The sequence below is a fragment of the Pelmatolapia mariae genome, linkage group LG20, assembly GCF_036321145.2.
Source record: "Pelmatolapia mariae isolate MD_Pm_ZW linkage group LG20, Pm_UMD_F_2, whole genome shotgun sequence".
NCBI lineage: Eukaryota > Metazoa > Chordata > Actinopteri > Cichliformes > Cichlidae > Pelmatolapia > Pelmatolapia mariae.
In genome coordinates this window covers 16290587-16312713 of record NC_086244.1, presented here as the reverse complement: position 1 = coordinate 16312713, position 22127 = coordinate 16290587, and the positions used below count along the sequence as shown (strand labels likewise).

Genomic DNA, 22127 nt, shown 5'->3' with positions numbered 1-22127 from the left:
AAGAAGAAGCTTTTTTGTAGTGTTCTTATTATTATATAATTGCACTACAGCATCCTTTAATTACCCAAAACCTTTGCGCTATTCTTTTGCACAATCTCAGTCTTGTTTTTAATTTTCCTGTAGGAAGGGAAATTAATTATTTAACTGAGTAATACCTGTACTTTCTCTCTTTTTTCATTTTTTTTCTATTTAATAGCATTTGTTCATAGTTCTGATTTTTATTTTTTAAACATGTGGCAGTTTAGGTCTTCCACATACAAAGGTAAGTCAGTTTTTCTAATTTTTGTGCAAATGACAAATAAAATTTAAAACAAGGTTTTGTTTTGTTTTTGTTTTTTAAAAATTCACCAGATTTCGTCCTCCATACAAGGGAATATAGATACATTTACCTTTTTCCTGTATGTTTTTAATATCTTGGTTTGTCTAATTTTGATTTTTGATCCATTACTCAAAAGAACTGCTGGGATGACCAAGATGGCTGCTGAGAGGCAAGAAAATAAAGGACTAATCTGCGAACGATCTTGGGTTTAACAGAATTTAAATAGGTGTTCACGTCAAATAGTATGTGTGACTATAAACATCTTTTTATTTGTGGCGATTTACGTAAACTTTACAGGTGAATAATGAACCGTTACTGGTATTGTTTAATGTATTACTTTGTTGGATATCCATATTTATAGGAGTATTTCTGCAGATTTGGAATCAGCCTCACTCCACTGGCGGAAGTACACCTGGCTGCTGGATGCCACCGACCTCGGAGAAGAAAAAGAAGAAGAAGAAGAAGAGTTGTAGAAGTAGCAGGAGGCGGAGCCTGTTTGTTGACATCGGGCGAAATCGAAAATCAGATGAGTGAAGGCTGCTGATAATTATCAGTTTGTCGCTACTACCGGAACGCGAAGCCTTGGCGAGAGCTAAGGTAGGACCCCAGCGGGGGAACCTGGCACTCAGATGCCGCTGCCCTGCGCTCGGATCCCGGCTTCACACACGCACAGCTCTGCGCTAGCTCCTCCGGCTAAGTCTGCTAGCGTCGTAGCACAGGGGGAAAGTCATCGTTAGCTTTGAGCTAATGCAGACGCTGAAATCCACTGCTGACCCGAGTTATAACTAAACTCTGAATAACAAGTGCTCATCCACGGTGTTTGAGCCTGTTGAGACTCACTCATGACTGTTGTGTGTTTTCTCGCAGCGTTAATGATGTTAAAGGGAATTATTTTGCAGTGTAGGTAGCTAGCTAAGCTAGCTTGCTAACTTGGTAACAGTCAGAATTCATTGCTGTGTGAGTGTTTGGCTAACTCAACAGAAAAAAAACAGTGAAAGCTGGACCTCTGGCTTCAGTCCAACAGGAGTAGTGATCACCTTTTGGTATTAACACGAAAAATGTGTTTATAGAAAATGTTAGGAGGTACAGAGCAGTTAGAAGTAAAATGCTAACATGTATGCAAAGATGCAAATAAGTGTAAACACGCTGTGTGACAGCAGTTAGGCCCTTTAACAGAAACATGTTCATTTAACTGACAGGACAAAAACTCAGCGAGTTTGTAGGCAGACAGCTCACTTTAGCTCCCAGCTTATGCCACAGAAAAGTTTTGCATTTAAAGTATTTTATCAACTTGCAGAATTAAGTGTTTGAACCTTCAGTGGAGTTTACAAAAAATAATTTGGTTATATATTCAGTTTCAGGCAGCAGTTAATGCTAAGTGGCAGGTATTATCTTATTTTAACATTTGTAATAGCAGTGATCAGAGCAGTCACAATGTGAGGTTATGGTGGTAAAAAAAATCCTGATGTTAATTTAAAAAGTACAGAAAATTTGTGTGTGTTTGAGGGGGATAATAGCAGTTTCACGATCAAAGTACTTCTGTTTATTGTGATTTTCACCAATTAAACTCAAAATAAAAGTGTCAGCATCTATAAAAATATGATTATAAGTGTTTAAATAATTATTGTGTCATGAATGAGACAGGGACCGAGTTTTGAGTGGAGTTAACTCAAAACTGCAGGCGCAGTCTGCTTGTCTATTTGATTAGAAATAAGAAATGTTTTTGCATATGCACATAGCTCTGATGATAATCATTTCACCACAAGAGGAAGGCTTAAAAGGTTGTAAGCACACCACTCGAATTGCTCTAAAAATAACATAGGGCTTCTAGAATAAACAATGTTATGATCTGTAAAACCGTATAGTTACCTGATATATCAAATATAGTACCAAGGTTGCTAACGCATAGAAGCGCTTTGGCCTTCCGCCTAAAGAAAGTCACCAATTTTCTTAATCAAATGGCCAAAATTAACAGGAAAATGCTCATGTGATCCCCCACAATCATTGTCTAAAGTACTTGTGGGCCAGTTGTTTTTCTGAGCAAAGTCATTCCTCAAAGGTCCATTCTGAGCAGTATAAAAACCCTGACTGTAACTTAAAAATGCTAAATTTACTTGCTAAATATACCTAATTGTCCGAGTAAAGTGTATGTGGTGGGATCATTATGGTCATACTTTGGAAGGAAGTAGTTCTTCTATTGCCTGAATATTTATGGGTTGAAATAGCCCAGAAATCTCCAGTGAATGTATTTGCACGAGCGATCCGAGGCTAAACTGATCTGTCTCTTACAGCTGTTACTGAGCAAATTTGGGTGCTGTTTAGTTGGGAAAATCAAACATGTTCTCTGGTTTAAAGGCTTAGAAAAGGGAACTATTTTTTTTCTTCTGTTTCATTAGAAATGCTTCACTCGTTTTATTCTCACAGGTCCCCTGCACTGCCCCGTCTTGATCTGAGCCAGAGAAGAAGAGGCGAACATGGCAGCCAAAGCAGGAGACAACCCCGACAGCCTCATGACTCTGGCGACTGTCTTCTGCCTGAGGAACCTGAAGAAGACGATGTGCTACCAGGGCTTCAGGAACAAGCTGTGCCTGCGCTCAGACATCTTCCTCCCCAGCGAGATCTGCGACAAGCTGGTCAACACGTGAGTAATAGTCTAAAGGGTTCAGCCTGTCATGTCAGTAGCCATGGACTTTTAATTGTTTTTTGTTGTTGTTGTTTTTTTACAGATACATGGAACTGGTCCACACAGACAGTAACTTTGAACCAGAGGAGAGCTTCTTCCAGCTCTTCTCAGACCCCCGGAGCACCAGACTGACCCGGGTGCAGCTCAGAGAGGACTTTGTCCGTGACAGAGACCTGGAAGCCATCAAAAAACAGGTGGGAGGCAACAAGGTGGTAAGAGTAACCACACCAGTTTAAGCTTTTGGCAGGAGATATGACCATCGAAACCCACCAAAAATTAAGAAAATTTGTTTTTGTTCAGCCAGTGCTGCTTCTAACTTCTGGTTGGTACTTATTCTAAAAAACAAAATCTCTGTTTTGAGATAAATTATCCATAAAGTATCAGAAATCATGGAAGAAAAACTGCATTGAAGGTGGATGGTGTAGCTGACAGAACATATGACGGAGTGTTAACATTTAAACACTGGATAGTTTAAAATGCTTGAGTTTAAGGCAGCTCGGCTTCCTGTGGGTTCTTGAAGATGTCTCGCCTGTGATCCAAAAGGTTTCTTCAGTTCTAAAAGTTGATGGGGAGTCTCAGGTATTACACCTGCAGTGGGTTTCTCACAAAACTGAACAAATCAGATTTAAATAAAATTATAAGGGACAAGGGAATTCTCCTAAAATGTCTCTAAGCAGAAAAAAATTGTATAATTTAGATAAGATGAAGTTATATAAACTGTATTTATCCATAAATTCCTGCGTTACAGCAGCAAAACATTAAACACAACCTTGGGCACTGAGATAGACGAGCTTGAGGGAGCACAGTGAGCAGAGTTTCATGTGTCCCATGGAGATGTGGCTGCTCGTTCCCCTCCTGGATCACAGTGTTACTGTGTGTGGATTCTGGACTGTTTGTCCTAAATAGTGATAACACTACATATAAAAGACTAACAACAGCAAAAACTATTTTCAGCTCCCGCTGTAGTGTTGTGTCCTCTGATGTGAACTGCCCTGGTTTTAAAAAACAAGTCTGATTGTGTATAAATCTGTTTGTCACTTGACCTTTGACCTCAGTAGAGACTTTCCTGATGAGTTTATGATCTCAGACTCTAATGGGACCATAATTCAGAAAAGTAGAGTCAAAAAGGGCATCAAAGCAGGGAGTATTTAGGGTGGGGCTAACTTGTGATTGGTGGGTTGCTATTGTGTGATCACACAGTGTCCCTGTGTTTCAGATCTGCCATGAGGTTTCATCCACAGGTTATTAATAAACTAAAAAGCTGAAAAAAACAATGTCGAACATGCAGCTATAAAATCAGTATTCCTCATGTCTCTCATTCTGTTGTTGAACAGACTCCAGCTTTACCTTCTTGACTGTAGTTGGTGGTGGGTCACTTTAAGGAGAACCTGCAGCAGGTGGAGAAGTGGTCTATGTGCTTCTAATCTAAACAAGCCGAGGCTGCAGAGCAAGCACTAGCAGCTGCAGTCCAAGATGGAGGAGCTGGAGTCTATCTGACTGCTGGATGACATCCTCTCTGAGGATTTATATCGAGGACTGGCACAGCAGCAACGTTCCCAGAGAGCCAGCCAGTGGAGACATGAAGTGCTAGAGCTGACAGCAACTGAATTTTCAAAATATGAGTGAGGGAAATGTTTGCTAGTAAATTAAGTGTGACTGGCATTGTCCTCACTGGTGGCCCGCACAAATAAAACCTGTGTGAAGGAAACATGAGCTCAGAACAAGGCTTTGCATGGCAGTAAGCACGGTTAGAGTGTAAAGTCAAGTGAATGAATGCCTTGTTTAACTGAAATCTGATGTATTTTTCTGACCTTGTTATCATCAAAAATGCTAATTATTTGAAGTAAATGCACAAAACTGGAGGAAGGAGAGAATTCTCCTAACATGTCTCAAGCCTGGGAAAACCCCGTCTGACAGGAATTTCATGATATAGAGACAGTGAGAAGTTAATGTCAGTGGTTTCTTCTCTTGGCCTCACTAATCACTGCCTTTGTGTGCAGGACCTGATCGAGCTCCACCTCACCTACTGCAACAACCTGTCGTCTCGCAGCTTGAAAGCGCTGTCCTGCTTCCGCGACACTTTGGTGTCTCTCTGTCTCTTCGGCTGCAGCAACATCTTCTACAGGAAGTGCGGCGCCCCGCTCGCCTGCAACGAGGACACAGACGAGGACGAGGAGGAGAGCCCCGCCTCTCGGCATGCTTTAGAAACAGACTTTAACTTCCAGGGATTCAACCGGCTCAGGCTGCTCAACCTGGGTGGCATGCCGAAGGAGCTGGACCCCGAGACACTGCTCAAACCCCTGAAGTCGCTCACCTCGCTAGATCTGTCCAATGTACAGTTACTGGGGACATCTTTTCTCACCCAGTGGAGGGACAGACTGGCCTCTCTTGTTCTCTACAACGTGGACCTATCTGAGGAGTTGATCAGCACAGTTTTGGAGCTCGTTAATCTCAGGTAAGCTCTGTGGGATGGGGGATGAGGGGTTAACGTTCATTTAACACATCAAATAAAAAGTATTAATGTCTGGTTCAAGACTGGGAGGAGACCTAAATCCACAGAAGGGTCAAAGAGGGCAACCAGTGTGAAAATCAGTGCCAAATCAAAAATTCAGATCTATCTGCTGTGGTCATCTCTTGTAGGTAAAAGGAGACCTTTCATCAGACACTGAAGTTTCCATAAACTAATCATGGGCATGAATGATGGGGAATCTTGGGCTTTTAATGATATCTTTAAACTGTTCTGTGAAATGACTGTACCGCATACATCTGTAAGGACTGTAAAAAAGCCAAACAAACAAACAAGAACTGAGTGCACAAGTTTGATTTTATTTTGGATTTTCTATAATCCACACATGGTTAAAAGCATATATCTCCACTAATATTTGGTTAAATGTCCCTTAGCAAATTGCTGAGGAGTCCTCAGCAACCAGATGCTTTGGTAGCCATCAACAAGCTTCCCTGATAATTCTGGCTGGATATTTGATCACATTTAAATTGTTTGGTGTCCTGGCACGAACTCCGGCATTTAAGCAGGAAGGGTATTCCAGAAGCTTTTTTTTTTTTTTTTTTTTTTAAACCTGTCCCGTTTGGTTCTTTTGCCATCAGAATTATTGTCTAAAGGCGAAGAAAGATGCCCAACGGATTTACTTTACCAAATGGACCATCCCAGCCTTGCCGTAATGGTCCATTTGATTTACCTTTTATTGTTTATTTTATTTTATTATTTTTTTTTTTTACTTGCTAGATACGGGACAGGGGAAAAGAAAAGGGAGAAAGAAAGAGGGGGGGAAAAAAAAAAACAGCGGAGAAGAGGGACGGGGATAAAGGGCAAAAAACAAAAACCAACAAAATAAGCAGACAAAAAATACATATATCGATCACCTGGATCACCTGTTGAGAAAGAAAAAAGAAAACAAGCAGAAGAAAACGAGAGTAATAGAATAAACAACATCACAATGATATATGGGAATATAACACTAAATACTTAATATTAAACATTATTGTGCAGCACGTAAGATCGACAGCGCACAGTGTGCTTTGAGGTAGGAGCCAAAAAGGGTGTAGTTTGTGTGTGTGATCACCTGTGTGTACACCTGTGAGCATGAGCGCGCTTGTATTTAAAAGGTTCCTTAATGTAATGATCTGCTAGAGGGTGTGGGGGGCCACAGTCCCATCCTCCAGGGCATGAAGCAGGTATGGAGGAGATCAAAACTCCAGACATCCAGAGGCCCCCAGAACACAAGAGACCAAGGAAGACCAACAGAGGGGCAGCTGCGCCACTGTCCCAGAAAGAGCTGAGGAGAATCCCAGATGAGGGATCACTCAGCAGCCGCGGAGCAGAAGCCAGGGGGGGTTGCAGTGACGTGCCCGTGAGCTCCGCCGGCAGCCAGCTGCGCCTGAGTGACCGAGCCCCAGGCCGAGAGGCCGAGGGCACCCCACCCCCGAAGTGGCCCGAGCGAGCCCCAGGTTCCAGGCCCCGATAAGCAGCCACCAAGGAGTGAGCCGGTGTGTACCCGGACGCCCACCCCCGGACACAAAGAACCACCAACGCACCGATGTCTGAGGGCGTCTGCCACCGGCAGGGGAAGTGGTGGGGGGAGATAGGCCTCCAAACCTTGGAGGGCCTGAGATGTCCCCAGAGAGGTGGCGTCTGATACCCAACCTGACATATAGACACAGACATACAGGCACACTCAAATACAAACATCCATTCCCACCCTCATGCTCTCATAGGCAATTACTCCACACTCAACCAACGTGGAGACAGACATAAAGAGACGCTGTACACACAATCACACTCCCCAAGCGTACTCTAAGAACCGGGTCTAGGTACCCTTGCCCCTGGAGGGGGAAACTGCACCCAGACCCAGGTGGTGTTACCCTTTTCCCTGCAGTGGGGAGAAGCAGACTGCCCCGACTCCGCAGCAGCAGGGAGGCCCCACACACCAGACCCCAGTCGGACGGCCAACTCCTCCTCCTAGCCCCCCCGCTCCAGCAGGCCGCAGAGACCGGGGGTGTGAGAAGACTCCAAACCTCCCTCTACCCGCTCATATGTAGTGTTGATGTATGTGTGTTCTAAGGTGCAATTAAAACCCAGGAGGGCATGGACTCCTGGGTTAACATTAAGCTTCCAGAAGCTTAATGTTTGCCTGCTTTATTTATTCTAAGACCAGCTTTGATGTGTTTGGGATCACTGTCCTGTTGGAACATCAAACTATGTCTAAGTTTAAGCCGTCTAGATGTTGATTTGAAGTTGAAGAATTGAAGAATGGAGGTAGTCGGTTTTCATTGTAGCAGTACCACTGGCAGCAAAACAGCCATGCAGCATCATGCTACCACTGCTGTGCTTCACACCTGATGCAGTGTTCTTAGATTTTAAAGCGTCATCTTTATTTGTCAAAACAGACTCCCTGTCATTTTGGCTAAACGGCTCAATCTTCAATGAAAGACTTGGTAAAGATTTTATATTCAGTGATCAAGAAGAAGCACAAAATTTCGTGGTACTGGACTGTAAAATGTCATTAAGCTTGTTTATAGATTGGGGAGCAAATGCACATAAATCTGTGGCCAGTAGGCAAAGTAATGCATTTATAGTGTCCCCATACATATTTTGCTGTTAAACTTTAGGTTGACGTTTATTAGAATCCATCCATTCACTTCCGCTTATCCTTTCCAGGGTCGCGGGGGGCGCTGGAGCCTATCCCAGCTGTCATAGGGCGAGAGGCGGGGTACACCCTGGACAGGTCGCCAGTCTGTCGCAGGGCGTTTATTAGAATATTTTTATATATTTTACTGAAGTCCAAGTTAAAAGTAACTTTTCTGCTCAGTTTCAGCGCCTGGTTTTATTTTTCAAGCGCAAACAACCTGCTTCAGCTCCTCCCCATTTAAGCCAACCCTCTTCTGATTAGCTGCCCCTCGTAAACACAAGTGGGTGGACCTTAGAAGACCATATTTGGGAAATCCCTCCTTGGTGACATCATCCTGAGCTAAGAGAAGGAAAAAAACTGTGATAAACTGAGAGCAGTTTGCATTTTGTCATTTTAATACATGTGTAGCTCCCCTTGTATGCCCACTGATCACTTGAAAAATAGTCACTGATGACACTCCCTCCTCCTTCAGGCACCTCGACATCTCCCAGGAGAGCAGGCGGATCTCAAAGTTTAAGATGACCAAGAAAATCCTGACGGCCATCGTCCAGCGTCTGGTACACCTGATGTCCCTGGACATCTCGGGTCACATCATGCTAGACAACTGCACAGTTCCACACTTTGAAGAAGCGATGGGGCGTCCAAGGTGGGTAACGATGAGGCTGGAATCTCCCTTTATTGACCCTCAGATGATAAATGAGGTTCTTAACAAGCTGCGTTTTTCTCTCCATTAGCACTGAACCGTGCAAGAGCAGCATCTACCCTTTCCAGGAGCTGAAGAGGCCCCTGCAGTTTCTGGGCTTGTACGACACCACCCTCTGTAATGTGACGCACATCCCTGCCTATAAGGTACCTGAACCTGGGTTTCTTTCAGCTGATCACACCAGGCTGAACTGCAGATTAATACCATCTATAGTGCTTTATTCAAGGTTTGTTTTGTTGGTTAAATCTTTGTGTTTCTGGACTTTTTCAGGTGACTGGATCAAAGAATGAAGACCAGGTCCTGAACGCCATCGAGGCTTACACAGAGTTTCGCCCTGAGCTCGCCCACAGAGCCATCAATCAGCTTTTTGACATCGCCAGGATACAACATTGCAGCCAGCTGCTCCGCGCTCTGCAGGTAGGACTTAAAGTTCTCCTTCAATGACTTCCTGTGATCATCTCTCCTGACTGCTTCTCATTCCTTCCCTGAAACCTTTGTTTCCTTGTTTGCAGCTTGTCATCGCAGCACTGAAGTGCCATAAATACGATAAGAGCATCCAGGTGACGGGCAGCGCCGCTCTTTTCTACCTGACCAACACCGAGTACCGCAGCGATCAGAGTGTGCGGTTACGGCGGGAGGTCATTCAGGTGGTGCTGAATGGGATGGAGCACTACCAGGAGGTCACTGTAAGTCTGATATCATCCCCATGAACCAGCTGCTGCATAAATAAGCTGAGCAGAGTGTTATGGTCAGTGGCCACACTAACAGAATTAAAGCAGAAGGGCAGATTTTGTGTTATGTGAAGCTCTAAAACCTTCAGTTGCGTTTTTATTGTAGGACTGAAGTATGTATAAAACGGCGTCTGGGGGCAGGATTGGGAGATCAGAAAGGGCTCAGAAATTGTTCAGGACCACTATTTGATAGGAAACCTTGACTATGCATCTTAGCCATCAGTTGATTATTAACAAAGGCCATCATATATTTAGAATCACGCTCTTCGATTACATTTGATTTGTGAATCTGTGAGTTCCTGTTTCCTCACCAGGTCCAGAGGAACTGCTGCCTGACTCTGTGCAACTTCAGCATCCCAGAGGAGCTCGAGTTCCAGTACAGCCGCGTCAACCAGCTGCTGCTGAAGATCCTGGAGCCGGCCCGGCAGGATGAGTCCATCCAGAGAATCGCCGTGCACCTCTGCAATGCTTTGGTCTGCCAGGTGGACAACCACCATAAGGAGGCTGTGGGCAAGATGGGATTTGTGAGGGTAAATAAACCTTGGAAAGTCTTGGATAAATTTCCTCCTTAGTGTAGAAGTCGGTGATCCACTTCAGATCTCAGGCCTGTTACTTACAGCCAGTCAAGGTCAGCAGCAGGAGTTCCTATTATCTAACAAGCTTATTTTTGGTGTGGCAGGAAACCAGAGCACCCAGAGGAAAGCTGTGTGAACACACTGAGAGCACGTGATGACAGCAGTGCAGATATTTCAGATCAAATCTCAGCGCTTTAGCCATGTTTGGAAAAAGAACGTGCTCTGTAATTTGAATTTTATACCAACATGCCATCGCACTCACCATAGGCTAACATGCTAAAATTGTACTGCATCTATGGTGTGATATATGGCTGTAGCAGCATTATTTAGTCTGATTTACGATAACTTAAAGCAAACGTTATAGTAAAGGTAGCCTTCAGGAGTCTGTTGCTGGTGTCTTACCTTCAAAGTGGATTCAGGATTGTTTCTCTGTAGCAACGCTGCATTTTCTCATGTTTGTGTTGCATTTTGACTGAAATCAGCTGCTGATTATACAGGTGATAAATTCATTCCTGACTCTTTTCTCATTCTCAGACAATGCTGAATTTAATTCAGAAGAAGTTACAGGACAGAATGGTGAGTTTAAGTGCTTTACAGATTTATATGTGGGTTTTAGAAACTGAAAGAGTGCTCACAAAGGCCGATGCACTCTCTCTCACTGAGAGCGCCCCGGATTGACACCAAAGTTTAATCATCTCTTCACGGCCTACAGGCTAGTGGCACTGGCTCATTTTAGAGAAATATTCATGCTTATTTTTAATATTACTGTATACATCAAAATGAGCCCTGCTTTACTATTAAAACCATGATTACTAAACTCAGCTCAGTAACCATGTGACTAAACTGATATGCCAGAGTGTTTGTAGTATTTTATGCCTTGAATGTAGTTTAGGGATATCTCCCTCTTAGTGAAACAAATGTGGAGGTATTTAATTTTGAAAATTCCCAGACATTTATAATGACTGAGAAGGTGTTACAGTGTTACAGCGTCTCTTCTTTTGTCTGTGCTCCACCAAATCTCCTGAAGTCCAGTTTTTGTTGTTTTTATTTATTCTTGGTGAGAAGCAGGCAAACAAGCAGCACTGAAAACATAACACTTCCACCTGCTGGAAGCAGGAAACAGATCCTCCTCCTCCTCATCATCATTGTTTAAATGAAAACTAACCTTTATTCAGTTATACTTTATTTTGTTTTGTTGTTTAAAGCAGATGTTTTGTGTTTGCGTGTGTGTCTCAGTGTGACCAGGTGATGGAGTTTTCCTGGAGCGCCCTGTGGAACATCACAGACGAGACGCCCGACAACTGTCAGATGTTCCTGAACTGTCGGGGCATGAGCCTGTTCCTGGAGTGTCTGCAGGTGAGTCCACGCTGCACCCGTCTGTGTCTTGAAAACAAAACTATGATGATGAAGATGAGCCAGGCTGCTCGTTATTCTTCAGAACTGAAATAGAAAGATGCTCGATTCACAAGAAATGACTCGAGAACAACGATCGCTTTTTTTTATTAAAGCCAAAACCATGAAAGGAGCTGTTAGGAGTATAAAATAAAGTGCAGCCCTTCTTTCACTACTCGTGTGCAGCTCGTGTACACACACTGTTAAGGTGATGATAAGTGTAATAATTGAAAAATACTAAAATAAATATTTCTGTCAAAATTAATTTTGTGTCAGAGGAAACAGTTTAAAAAAAAGTTCACCATTATCCTTAAACTTAGTGAGTACCTTTATTTTGCTGTTATGTTCCTTTCAAAGAGTAGTTACATTTTCGCTTTTTATGGGGTTTTTTTCTGTTGTAAGTTTGGTCTGAAATTTGTCTTCACCTGTAAACACTGAGTGGATTTGAGGGAATACAATTATCACTTGACTATACAGTTCTGCAATCGTCATGGAGAATTTCGCTGTGCCATCATTTCTAAAATTTTTCATCTCATGTTGTATGATTTCTGTCTGCAGGAGTTTCCAGACAAGCAGGAGCTTCATCGCAACATGTTGGGTCTTCTGGGAAACGTGGCTGAGGTCAAAGCTCTGAGGCCACAGCTGCTCACCCCACAGTTCATCACAGTGTTCAGGTACCAGAGGCAGAAACACCTGGACTGAGACTCTGTTGGTGATTACTATTGGTCCGCACAGTCTCTCCTCTCAGCCTCTTCATGTCCTCTTCTCTGTCTGTTTTCTTTGCAGTAACCTGCTGGACAGTAAGGCCGATGGGATTGAGGTGTCGTACAACGCCTGTGGAGTGCTCTCGCACATCATGTTTGACGGGCCTGAGGTTTGGAAGATGGAGGAGCCGCGGAGAGACATGGTGATGGAGAAGATGTGGGAAGCCATCCAGAGCTGGGACGTCAGCTCGCGGCGCAACATCAACTACAGGTGATCGATTACGTTTCCCCTCTACAGTGAACTTCCACAGCCGCTGGTGGCTTGTCCTGTCTGAATGTATTAACAAAGCGATGGTCCTCTCTCAGGTCATTCGAGCCCATCCTGCGACTGCTGCCTCAGAGCATCTCCCCTGTCAGTCAGCACTGGGCCACATGGGCTCTTTACAACCTGGTGTCAGTTTACCGTGAGTATCAAGAGGCTTTGAGAGCGCAGCGTGTGTCGTTTACCCCTAAAGCTGTCCTGAAGGGTTTATATGTCACCTGACTTGCCTAACAGACCAGAATAACTTGGTATATGTGAAACATTGGGGTTGTCCAAATTCATGGGCTGCATCCTCCTAAGGCTGCATTTGTAGGCTGATTACGTCACAGCACAACGAAGAAACACAACTAAGGCTGTCCAAATTCGTAGACTCCTCCAAATGCAGCCGTCAAATGCGTCCTCCTTTTCCCCAGATTTGAAGGATGGGTCGGGTGTATCCTTCGTGGCCCACCATATCCCAGAATTCATAGCGCGGCCCAGCCAATTCCAGTTTCCAACAATGCGGCTGCCACTCTTATTACTCTTTCTGGGTCACAAAATAAACTTTTCAGATATTTTCAGGCGAGAATGTAGCTGTGTAAACTTCAAGTATCTGCTCGATTTATCAAGACGTCACGTATTTGAAAAAGTGTTCAGACATTTTCTGAGACGTCTGTTACCCACCAGCTCGATAGCTAACCGGGCGGATAACAGCGAACTTCCCACACATTGTTTTCCAACCCCTCACGGTCTTTCTCTGCTCAGGTTAAACATGATATACAGGGTGGGCCATTTATATGGATACACCGTAATAACATGGGAATGGTTGGTGATATTAAAGTCCTGTTTGTGGCACATTAGTATATGTGAGGGGGCAAACTCCTCAAGATGGGTGGTGACCATGGTGGCCATTTAGAAGTCGGCCATCATGGATGCAACTTTTGTTTTTTCAATAGGAAGAGGGCCATGTGACACATCAAACTTATTGGTAATGTCACAAGAAAAACAATGGTGTGCTTGGTTTCAACGTAACTTTATTCTTTCATGAGTTATTTACAAGTTTCTGACCACTTATAAAATGTGTTCAATGTGCTGCCCATTGTGTTGGATTGTCAATGCAACCCTCTTCTCCCACTCTTCACACACTGATAGCAACACCGCAGGAGAAATGCCAGCACAGGCATCCAGTATCCGTAGTTTCAGGTGCTGCACATCTCGTATCTTCACACCATAGACAATTGCCTTCAGATGACCCCAAAGATAAAAGTCTAAGGGGGTCAGATCGGGAGACCTTGGGGGCCATTCAACTGGCCCACGACGACCAATCCACTTTCCAGGAAACTGTTCATCTAGGAATGCTCGGACCTGGCACCCATAATGTGGTGGTGCACCATCTTGCTGGAAAAACTCAGGGAAAGTGCCAGCTTCAGTGCATAAAGAGGGAAACACATCATCATGTAGCAATTTCAAATATCCAGTGGCCTTGAGGTTTCCATTGGTGAAGAATGGACCCACTATCGTTGTACCCCATATACCACACCAAACCATCACTTTTGTTGTTCCAACAGTCTTGGAGGGATCCATCCAATGTGGGTTAGTGTCAGACCAATAGCGGTGGTTTTGTTTGTTAACTTCACCATTCACATAAAAGTTTGCCTCATCACTGAACAAAATCTTCTGTGTGAACTGAGGGTCCTGTTCCAATTTTTGTTTTGCCCATTCTGCAAATTCTGTGCGCCGATCTGGGTCATCCTCATTGAGATGCTGCAGTAGCTGGAATTTGTAAGGGTGCCATTTGTGAGTAGCTAATATCCGCCGAAGGGATGTTCGACTAATGCCACTCTCCAGTGACATGCGGCGAGTGCTACGCTGTGGGCTCTTGCTGAATGAAGCTAGGACAGCCACTGATGTTTCTTCATTAGTGACAGTTTTCTTGCGTCCTCATTTTGGCAAATCCAACACTGAACCAGTTTTACAAAACTTAGCAAGCAGTTTGCTAACTGTAGCATGGGAGATGGGTGGTCTCGTAGGGTGTCTTGCATTGAAATCTGCTGCAATGACCCGGTTACTGCGTTCACCAGATATCAACACAATTTCGATCCGCTCCTCACGTGTTAACCTCTTCGACATGTCAATGGCTGTGAACAAAGAGAAACTTGTAAATAACTCATGAAAGAATAAAGTTACGTTGAAACCAAGCACACCATTGTTTTTCTTGTGACATTACCAATAAGTTTGATGGCCCTCTTCCTATTGAAAAAACAAAAGTTGTATCCAAGATGGCCGACTTCTAAATGGCCACCATGGTCACCACCCATCTTGAGGAGTTTGCCCCCTCACATATACTAATGTGCCACAAACAGGACTTTAATATCACCAACCATTCCCATTTTATTAAGGTGTATCCATATAAATGGCCCACCCTGTATAAGTCACTTAGATAATTTAAAAATATTATTGTTTGGCTTTTTTTCAGTGTTTTATTTGTTCGTGAGTAAATCGGTTTGGCTGAGATTAAAGTTATAGTTTTCACATAGCTGAATAAGCATCAAACAGAAAACTGATTAAACAGAAGTGTGAGATGATTGAAAATTTACATCAGTGTCCTGTTATATTTTAGATAGAAAGGAGCAGACGGCCAAGTTTATTAAACTCCACTGACACAGCGATGACGCAAATCTGAAGGCTAGACCGTCCAATTTCACAGCCACTCACTTCCGGCCTACCCGACCTTCTGAGGACCCGGCCCACGTAGAACGCGAAGGCCGGGTCCTCAGAAGGTCGGGTAGGCGGGTAGGAGGATGCAGCCTATGAATTTGGACGTGGCTATTATCTTTACTTGTTTACTTGTCTCCAAACTGCTTTGTTTGTTTTGTTTTGTTTTTTTTATTTTCTTTACCTGCTTCTTTTGGGCCTAATGTTCTATCCAGTCCACTCTCTGGGAATCTCACACTTGTTCCATTTGCATTTTTCCTACTCTGCAGCAAGCAAGTATTGTCCTCTGCTGATAAAAGAAGGAGGAATGACTCTTCTGGAGAAAGTTCTGGAGCTGGAGAGCTCACATCCGGACACAAAGGACATGGCCCGGTGAGACTGACGGCTCTGTGAACAAACTGTGTGGTGATGTGGTAACTGAGTCAGAGGCTGGGCAGCAGCCAGAAAGCCTCATTTTCCTGCTTTTAGAAGCCCTCTGTTGCATTCAGCAGAGAGGATGATAAGAGTTGTTGGGGCTGATCACCGAGTGTTTGAGGCTGAATCACATATTTCTGTATTTTTTTCTTACAAACACAGCAGGTCAGATATCACAAGCACTTTTTTTTAAAACATGTATCAGGTGACATTTTTCTACTGTTAGGTGCTTTAATGCCATTACCTTAATAGATGGTAATTCAATTTTTTAAAAATGGGATCTTTCCTGACTCAAACTAACGCTAGCTGAGAAATAAAGCCCACCAGTCACGACCGGCTCCCAGCACAGCAAAGAAACTAACACTGATGTGGCTTCACAGATGATTTCCATGGAAATAAATTAGATAAATATATATTTTTTACAAATTAAGAACGTCTTGGTCAAAATTCCAACCTGTGACTGTTGTCTTCTTGCAGAAAAGTAATGGAGCACTGTGAAAACTTCAAAGAAGACCCGATGGAAACAAATCCCGGACAGGATGCAAACTTTGGACAGAGAGGGTGACGCCAAGGGAGCTGAAATTCCCAGTAAATATCCAGAAAACCAACCTGAGGCCCCTCCCACCATCATCACCACAAGGGTCAATTGTGTGCATTATTCTTATAATTCTTCTTCTTTTGTAGAGTTAGAACAGTGTCTCTGACCCTCCTCACAGCAGTTTGATATTTGACACATAGAACTTAAGACGTGGTGCATGGTATTTTGTCGTGAGGGTGCTTACCTCTGCTGCACATCTCTTCTGTTGGGGACAGGTTTGTGGGGTTGGGTGACTGTTATTTCTCAGTGTGAGTGTGAGTGTGTTTGCGTGTCAAAGGTTTAAACCAGAACAAAACAGCCGTAGTGATGCTCGGTTCTCAGCAGACGGCAGCGCCAGCCGCCCCCAGCTCGCTGTCGGTAACCGAACAAAAAAAAGGCCGCGTGGCGAGTCGGAGGCCTCAGCTCACACTCGCTCATGCTAGCGAAGGCCGCGGAGCCGTGGGACACATGTACAGTGAATATTAGCCATTAAGTGTGCGGGCTGCAGACCTCACGGCTCTATGATGGACTTCTTTGTTTATATATGTAAATATTATGTGTGGGTCTCATCCTTTTACTGTGTGTATGTTTTATAATATAACTGTAAACACTCATGACTTTACGCTGTATTTAAATCTCTTTAGGTCTGGCTGTTTGCGGTCAGTGCTAAGAAACTATACACAGAATCATTCATAGCAGTCCTGTAAACTCTTTAAAGGACCATTCACATGTAATTCAGCCTCCCGTCTTAAAGGTACTCAAACTGCAGATTCCAGCTTTTAAAATGAGTTTAAAGTTAACTCAAGGTATCAACAGACTGTAAAGAAACAGCAGCTCTGACATTATGTCCAACGTGTCTGTGTGCTGAGCTACAGAGATATCAGCTGAGGTTTTAATGGGGACAGGCTGTACTGTTGTGCAATACTTTGAACCAAAAAGTGCAGTCGGCCAGTGTAGCATCCATTTTTTCTAACATTATAAAACCTACATTCTTTCTAGTGACCAGCAGGGGGCAGCTTCTTGGGTTGGGGGAAAAAGGCTTCTGGTTGTATAGAAGTCAAACTTGAGTTGATATCTCTGCAGGTCCATACATAACAACGTAGTAATTTCTTCTCATTCTGTTGGTGTTTTTGATTTTTGTTTAGGTTTTAAACTCTTTTTAAACAAAGACTTAAAACAAAAAAGTACCTTTAACCTATCTGGTAACTCTTACTGGAAGCAGCGGTGAGCTTTAAACTAAGAGGGAGGTGAAATTAATCAAAGCAAATACACTTCATGGACAAATGTATGTGGACATTAAGGCTTCCAGATACAAAGTGATAAAGCCTCTATACAAACAAAGAGCTACTGATGACAGACCGTAAGAAATGATCCCTGCACAGGCTCTGGGTGAATTGACTTGGACATATACTGTATATCAAAAGATTCACATAGCCTTTTGGGCAGACATGTGTTACTTCTAATGTCCAGCAGGGGGTGACTCCTGTGAAGTCAGATTATAGAAGTCTAATGGAAAAAAGACCCAGACATGCAGACCTCGACTCTCATGCTTTGTTTTACAGCACTAAACATGGACTGTGCAATGCCAGACCTCCGTGGTGTCACATTCAGCGGTTCTACATGATGAGAATCTCCATCAGTGTCAGTACAGCTCTCTACTCAACTCAGTAAAATATTCAGCAATTTTCATTTCATTATTAACAGAGTTGAGTCTTCTGGAAGCGCAACACTAAATTAAATGAAACAACAATAATCCAGTACAGCTGGACACCTAAACACCTGGAAACACAGGCTCATGGAAAGCCTTTGGAGTTCCTCTACAGGTCTACTCACGTGTCCACATACTTGGCCTTTATTAGAGCTTTGATGCTTCGTACTGCTCTCTCTGTGGTGTTATAAGCCCAGAACCCGGGATTTCCCCCTCTGAACTCCCTGGTGCTTCCAGTGGTCCAGATGATACTAAAAGAGAGGAGGTTGGAAGATAAACGGTTATCCTTTGAGGACACCTGACGGCCCATCATGTTTATTGGTCGTTCAGCTTGCTGCTAAAATAACTCCTTCACTTAAATCAAACAGTTTTATTTTGAAACGCTAAGGGGAGGAAAATAAAACTGTGTGTTCACTTGTATGTTCGACACTGGTGATGGGATCTTTAAAAAAAAAAAAAAAATCACATCTGACTTGTTTCAAATTAAGGTTTAGTGATCGAGAAGGAGGGGAGGTTAAGTTTCATGTTTCATCCCCACCCCTGCTGACCAGATTAAGGTTAAACTTAACACTTTAACACATTTAAACACATTAACAACAACCAGACTCTGAATTTCTCCTCTCTGTTTGCTGTGGTGTCCCTGAAGATGCCCTGTGGAGATCCCGAGGTCAACTTGTTTGTTTCACAATAAACATTCAAAAGCTGAATATCTTGAACACCTGAATCAGAAATCCAGGAAAAGAGTTCTTTCTTAGCTCAACAGCACCCCTAGTGGTGGAAAAAAGAAAGGAAAAACCTCCACAGGGCACCTTGAAGATGTCTTTGAGTTTAAAAAGTTCCTTCACTGGCATTTTTCATCTTGTAGCTTTAAAGATGACTTCAGGAATTTCCTCTTTTAAACGGCATTCTTAATTTATTAAGTAACTCAAACTTTACTTTATTAAAAAAATTTAAAAAAAATATGTCAATCTCAATTCTGAAAAGTTGCTTTTAGCTTAGTAGGTAGAAACTTCCAAATGCAGATAATTCTAAAGAATTTTAGTGTTTTTACAGACTTATTGTAATTATTTATTTCTAAACTGCAGTTTCAGGTTGTTGGTTTTTTTTTGTTTTGTTTTTTTTTCTGAGGAAAAACTCTGAACCTTCAAAAATATCTGTTAAACTGCAAGAACAAACAGTACAGGATGGAGGACTGTGGCTCTTTAATCGAAAATAAATAAATAAGTTCTAAATATATAATTTTCTATCATAAACTAACCAGTTTAATGTCAGAGGATATTACAGTTTTTTTTTTATTATTTTCTCTCCTTTAGTCTTTAAATCAAGTTTTTAAAGCAAAATTGGTTCCTACCTCAGTTTAACATTGGTCAGTGTGACTTTAATAACCTGAAGCTCAACACGGAGACAAATATAGTCCATAGTTTATTTGTTAATTTCCAAAAATGTAAAACTTTGAAAGGAAAATTTCAAAGGTTTTTACAACCGTAATCTTTGTTTCATAATGTTTCTTGCAAATTTAAGACTTTTGAGTTTTATAACCTCAACGAATACTTCAGTGCTTTCTTAGAAGTGTACTGAGAGACTTTGTTTTTAACCGTCAAAGAATATTAGTTTTTCCATCTCAAATTTAGAAATTCAAACTTTATGACCTAAATACATATTAGTTTATTTTCTTTTAATTTAAATTTGATTTTATTGTATCAAAATAATTTTTTTACTAATTTATATTAAAGTTTTGTCCTTCCTATGATTGATATTCTGTGAGAATATAAAATGTAGTTTTTTTTTGTTTGCAAATAAACAGCAAACCTAGGAAACAATATTAGATTTTCATTTTTTTTTCTTTTTTTGACTTTTTGTCTCAGAGATCAGTCGTATCCAGTGAATTAACAGCTTTAATCTCAGAGCATTTTTGATATTTTTACAAGTTTGATTTCAATAAAATTGCAGTTTTTCTCACATTTTTTTCAACCATCTCAGAAATGTTTGTTTTCCTTAACATTAAAATCTATAATTTCATAATACCTCAGAATATAAGAGTAGTCCTTACAGATTATGCCTCTCGTTTTAAGAATATTACCGTTTGTTCCCACAAAGTTGCGACTTTAGCTTCAGACTTTTCCTCTGAGGATAATCGCCCTTCCTCGGCTCCTCTTTTTAAACCTTATGTAATGCCCCCAAACACTCATTTATTCTTTGAATGCAGTTTTACGTCAGTGATTCGTTAATTCTCAGAATTGATTTGGTGCCACTTTAATAAATTGCCTGAGCGGGGCTGGAGGAACAGGGATTAAGTACTGTCTTCACTTCATGGGGTGAAAGCGGCGCTGATGCTGTTAACAGGATTTAGTTGGAGTGCAGTTTGATTCACCAGGCTTCTGATGCTGGGCTTCCCTCCCAGATGACGCCAGTGAAGGAACACATCACCAGCTGTCCTGTTTCCTGTGGTTTAATGTTACAGTCCTCATGCTCATGAGCGGTGCCTGACTGATGGATTTAAGCTACTTCATATCAGTCGCGTCGGTTTTCCCACCAAACGCGCTTCCTGGTTCTCGTGTACAGTTTTTCTTTGTGTGATTTCAGGGATCAGATTGGTGCAGGTCTCTGTTGCTTTCTCACGGTCACCATGATGATCATGATGATTCAGTGTGTGTGGAAGTTGAATATGAGGAGGACTTGATGTATGATCAAAGCTCTTTAGAGTCGCACAGATCTTCTTTCTCAGTCGCCTGTTCTGTTCATTGAATGTCTCCATTTATGCTTTCTGGACACATTATTTTTTTGGGTTTGACTGTTCTTTATTTATGAAGATGTATGTACTGATAATAATAAAAAAAAAAAACCGAGAGAGAGAACTGCTGTGTCGCAAAGCCTTTCAGATTTCATCCACTAGGTTTCCTGTTTGTCCACACTCTGTTCTCAGTTTGTTTTGTAACTGCTGATAAGTTTAGTCCAAACTGGAGTGAAGAACTTTGGATCTGGACAGTTTGGAGTTCCACGTTTTCCTGATCTCAGTAGTTCCAGGACATCGGTGTAAAAATATGAAAAAGCAATAAAGATGGAGTGGTTTAAAAATAATGTGTTTTTTTTTGTTTTTGTTTGCTTGTTTGTTTGTGTGTTTTAAATCCTCAAACATTTAGACCAGCGGTCCTCAACCTTTTTTGCGCCACGGACCCTGCCATGTCTGACAATATTTTCACGGACTGGCCTTTAAGGTGTCACGGATAAATACAACAAAATAAAATCAGTACTGGTACCAAAAAAAAGAATTTCTTCTAACACACGGGAAAAGAGCCAGGGAAACAGAGTTAACGATAAAAACCCTTAAAACCATGAATTTCATACCCAGTACCAAACGACTCACGGACTGGTTTTTTGGGGACCACTGATTTAGCAAAGTCCAAATTCGAGGGCCTTTCCTCATGTAGATAACAAACTGCAATTCAGTAATAGGGGCATTTTGTGTGCCCAAGAAAAAGAAGCTTGCCTTATATGTGACATTAGCAGCTCCTTACAAATCTATTATAACAAGTTAGTTTTTTATTTTAAAAAATAATAAAAATAATAAATCAGCATTAAATCACCTTTATCAGAGGACTGAAATTCAACCAAACAAAAATACTTTACACAGTCAAAAACTGCTGTGATTGTACCACTTTCAAATACAGTAATGTAAAGTTCGTCTGTCTGTACCTTCAGATTTAAATAATGATCACTGGCTAAAACTTGCTGTATTCCTGATGCTGCCCTCCCCATTTCTCCAGGCTTGGGATCCAGTGCTAAGAGTATACTGGCTATATGTGCACACTTCTTAAATATTTACCTTTTGCAAGTTAAAAAACTCTGCATTTTATATGTATTTAATCTCAACCTGAAATATACAGGCAGACATTTCAGTCTTCACCTGCTTTCAACTAAATAATGATATATCCGTAAACATATTTATTTGGATTCTTTAACATGGGGACACGAGAGGAACTGCAGGTTTTGGTGTTTTGTCTGCAGCCACCCCATCAAAAAAACCGTAGAAACGCCCCTGAATGATGGATGTGACTGGAGAAGACATGAAAAGCAGACAGGTCCGCTTTGAAGGCGTTTTTTATGCAGGGTTGTGATATTTCCGCAGTGCTTTTGTACACAGCTGCCGGTAAAGATGTC

The 22127-nt window shown here is 42.1% G+C and overlaps 1 protein-coding gene across 1 annotated transcript; it reads left to right on the top strand.

Annotated features, from left to right (window-relative positions):
• Positions 1 to 794: 794 nt before the first annotated feature.
• Positions 795 to 21047, top strand: zer1 (zyg-11 related, cell cycle regulator). Its single transcript, XM_063464171.1, has 16 exons — positions 795 to 916; positions 2744 to 2960; positions 3046 to 3196; positions 5003 to 5457; positions 8622 to 8795; positions 8884 to 8998; positions 9123 to 9269; positions 9365 to 9538; positions 9898 to 10113; positions 10693 to 10734; positions 11395 to 11514; positions 12109 to 12224; positions 12337 to 12525; positions 12621 to 12718; positions 15540 to 15642; positions 16162 to 21047. The coding sequence occupies exons 2-16, from the start codon at positions 2794 to 2796 to the stop codon at positions 16247 to 16249; spliced, it is 2355 nt and encodes a 784-aa protein (XP_063320241.1). The 5' UTR covers positions 795 to 916; positions 2744 to 2793; the 3' UTR covers positions 16250 to 21047.
• The last annotated feature ends 1080 nt before the right edge of the window (positions 21048 to 22127 follow it).